Genomic DNA, 3,023 nt, shown 5'->3' on the forward strand with positions numbered 1-3,023 from the left:
AAATATAAAGTAGTTTTTATGCAATTTTATGGACTAAAATGATTTTAAAAAATAAAATAATATTTTGAAGCTTAATTCTCTTTATTATTGATCGGGGATTAAATTCAATGAAATTACAATTATGCCCTTTAAATTTCTCAAAATTATATCATAATTTCGCGTCTTAAATTAATAATTAAAAAATAATCATGTTAATTAAATTATAATTAGAACTAATTGCAATTTTCAGTCATATATATTACATTAAAAAAAAAAACCGTTTTTTTTTTTAATTCAATTAATTCTCAACCAATATCTTAGCTTAGGGTCCAACAAAGCATACAAAAAAACATGTGTCAAATGTTATTTAAGGGAATATTCGATTGTTGAATTTTAAATTAATTAATAAATATTCGAAATAGAAATATTGCGACAATATTTATACATTATTATTTTTTTAATAATCAATCCCTTGATTTGTTCACACTATGAGTCAGACTTTTATTATTATTATTATTTATTAACAAATGAAAATCCTCTGAAAATTATTAAACCCATGAATGATTATTTTAAGTGCCTAAGATCACGCCACCACAATTTTAAATCACATTTAAATCGCTTAATTAATAATAAAAAAATACATTCTAAAAGAAATTGTTATTAGGAGATGTAATATCGATCGCTTTAGTCTGGTAGTTTCACGGGTTTAAAACACGATAAATATTTTGTTTCTTTCTCCAATTGATATGGGATCTCGGGAGAAATGTTTTGTTTCGCTCTCCAACTGAGGTGGGATCTCGGAATCAATAGGGCCACTGTCCTTGTTGGTATATCGCCCAGTAACTGGCTCTAATATCATTTGTAATAACTTAAGCTCACTGTTAGTAAATATGGTTTGTTACTTATCGCCGTCAGTCTCACGGTTTTAAAATGCGTCTACTTATAAGAAGTGTTTCGTTCATTTCTACAACCAATGTGAGATCTCACAGTACAAGAGACCATTGGAATATTTGATGAAAAGTTAACACCATTATAAGGAATGTTTCGTTTTTCTCTCGAATCAACGTGGGATCTCGCAGTATGGAATACCAATAGAATATTTGGTGAAAAGTTAATGTGTCTGTGAATATTGATATTTCAACTTAATAAAATCAAGCGACGGCGGTTATAGGTTACTATTATTTTTATTAAAAAACTAATAGAAAATTCATTATGTGAAAAATCCCGATAAATTGCAGTCACGTATAATTTTTGTCTTGACCTAATTACACGCATAAAAAAACACGGACTTAAAAAGCGGCATATCACTCGTAAAACTAGAATTAACATACTAGTATTAGGCTCGAATTTGGAAACGGATTAATATTTATGTAAAATAATTAAAAGAAAATGAGTGTCAACAACACTAATGATTCTGTAGGCAAAATTTTAAATAATAATTAAAAAAAAAAAAAAAAAANATTGGTCCCCCATATGTGTCTTGGCATTTCATCAAGCACTTAACGTGCCTTCTCATTGGCCTGCACTGGGCCCCACTTCTCATCTTTAATTTTCATTCTTTTATATATATATATATCTATATATCTATATATATTTAAATTGAATTTTTAAAAAACAAATAATTTAGTTTAATTTACAAGTTCAACACGAACAACCCAATCCTACATTTTTTTTTAATTTATATTTTAAAAATATTTTAACGTTTGTAACTGATATTAGTGATGTGTTGTGACAGGTAAATGTTCGATATTTGAAACCGGTATCGTGTATAAATGGAGCTTTTAAAATAATAACAATAAAGAAAAAAACTACCCGACAACCCAACCCCACCTAAAGACGGAAGGTTGGGTTGGATTAGGTTATGAAGTCTATTCGGTCAGCACGTTTATAGGTCACCTTGAACCTCTCAATATTTGGGCCGGCCCATTTATTTCTCAGGTCACCTTGATCTCTCAATATTTGGGCCGGCCCATTTGTAATTTGAGAAGCCCATTTATTTCTCGGGTCATCTTGAACCTCTCAATGATTGGGCCGGCCCAGATAAAAGGGAAAGAACATCGCTATAAATACCCAAATTTTGACTACCAGTGACATTCCTTTTATCACTCCCTTTCTCTGTTCTTGGCGTTCGTGGTTTCTCCCATTCTTCTTCTCGGAAGCATCAGGTCAGTTTGTTTCTCGCTGAGTTTCTACAGTCATGTACCATTTGCTTCGCAGAATCATTCTAGTTAGAACTCCATTATCAGTCGGATCGTTTTCCGGATCTCCGTTGAAATCTCTTAGATTCTTATTGACTTCTTCCGAGATTGTATCGTCTCCGAAATCTGCGTCGTTGGCTTCTAATTTTGTTGATTTTGAGAGCAATGAGAAGCCTGTGATTCTGTTATTTAAGAATCACGGATTCTCAAAATCACAAATCTCTGAGCTTATCAAGAAATTCCCTCAAGTTCTATCAACAGACCCCGAAAAAACCCTATTGCCCAAATTGTTGTTCCTCCAATCTAAAGGCCTTTCTTCTCCTGAGGTTGCTAAATTAGTTTGTGGATTTCCTGCTATTCTAAAGCGAAGTTTAAACAGACAAATCATTCCATCCTTTAATTATATTCATGATTTGCTTCAAACTGAGGAGAAGACTATTGCAGCCATAAAACGGTGTGGGGGTCTTCTCACTTGGGATCTTCACAATTCTGCTCGTCCCAATGTTGAAATTTTGAGACAAATTGGAGTGCCTGATTCAAACATTGCAAGCATTCTTAGATCCCAGCCTCGAGTGTTTTTGATAAGTTCCATTCGATTTAAGGAGATTGTGGAGGAAGTTAAGGAAATGGGATTCAATCCTCTGCGATTGAAGTTTGTTGTTGCTGTTTTTGCTCTGCGAGCAATGAGCAAATCTACATGGAAAAAGAAGGTTGAAGTTTATAGGAAATGGGGATGGCCGGAAGAAGAGATCCTTTTTGCTTTTAGAAGGCACCCATGCTGTATGATGGCTTCTGAGGATAAGATTAACGGTGTAGTGGATTTTTTTGTCAACCAAATTGGATGTG

At 32.9% G+C, this 3,023-nt stretch overlaps 1 protein-coding gene across 1 annotated transcript in view; it reads left to right on the forward strand.

Moving 5' to 3' along the window:
* The first annotated feature begins 2,081 nt into the window (after nucleotides 1-2,081).
* The window catches only part of LOC111785509 (transcription termination factor MTERF5, chloroplastic-like), a 1,643-nt gene continuing 701 nt past the window's right edge, over nucleotides 2,082-3,023 (forward strand). The window contains exon 1 of the mRNA XM_023665903.1: nucleotides 2,082-3,020. Coding sequence (XP_023521671.1) covers nucleotides 2,177-3,020 — 844 coding nt within the window. The 5' untranslated portion in view covers nucleotides 2,082-2,176. The remainder of the gene's footprint in view (nucleotides 3,021-3,023) is intronic.

Source organism: Cucurbita pepo, unplaced genomic scaffold (assembly GCF_002806865.2).
Source record: "Cucurbita pepo subsp. pepo cultivar mu-cu-16 unplaced genomic scaffold, ASM280686v2 Cp4.1_scaffold000528, whole genome shotgun sequence".
NCBI lineage: Eukaryota > Viridiplantae > Streptophyta > Magnoliopsida > Cucurbitales > Cucurbitaceae > Cucurbita > Cucurbita pepo.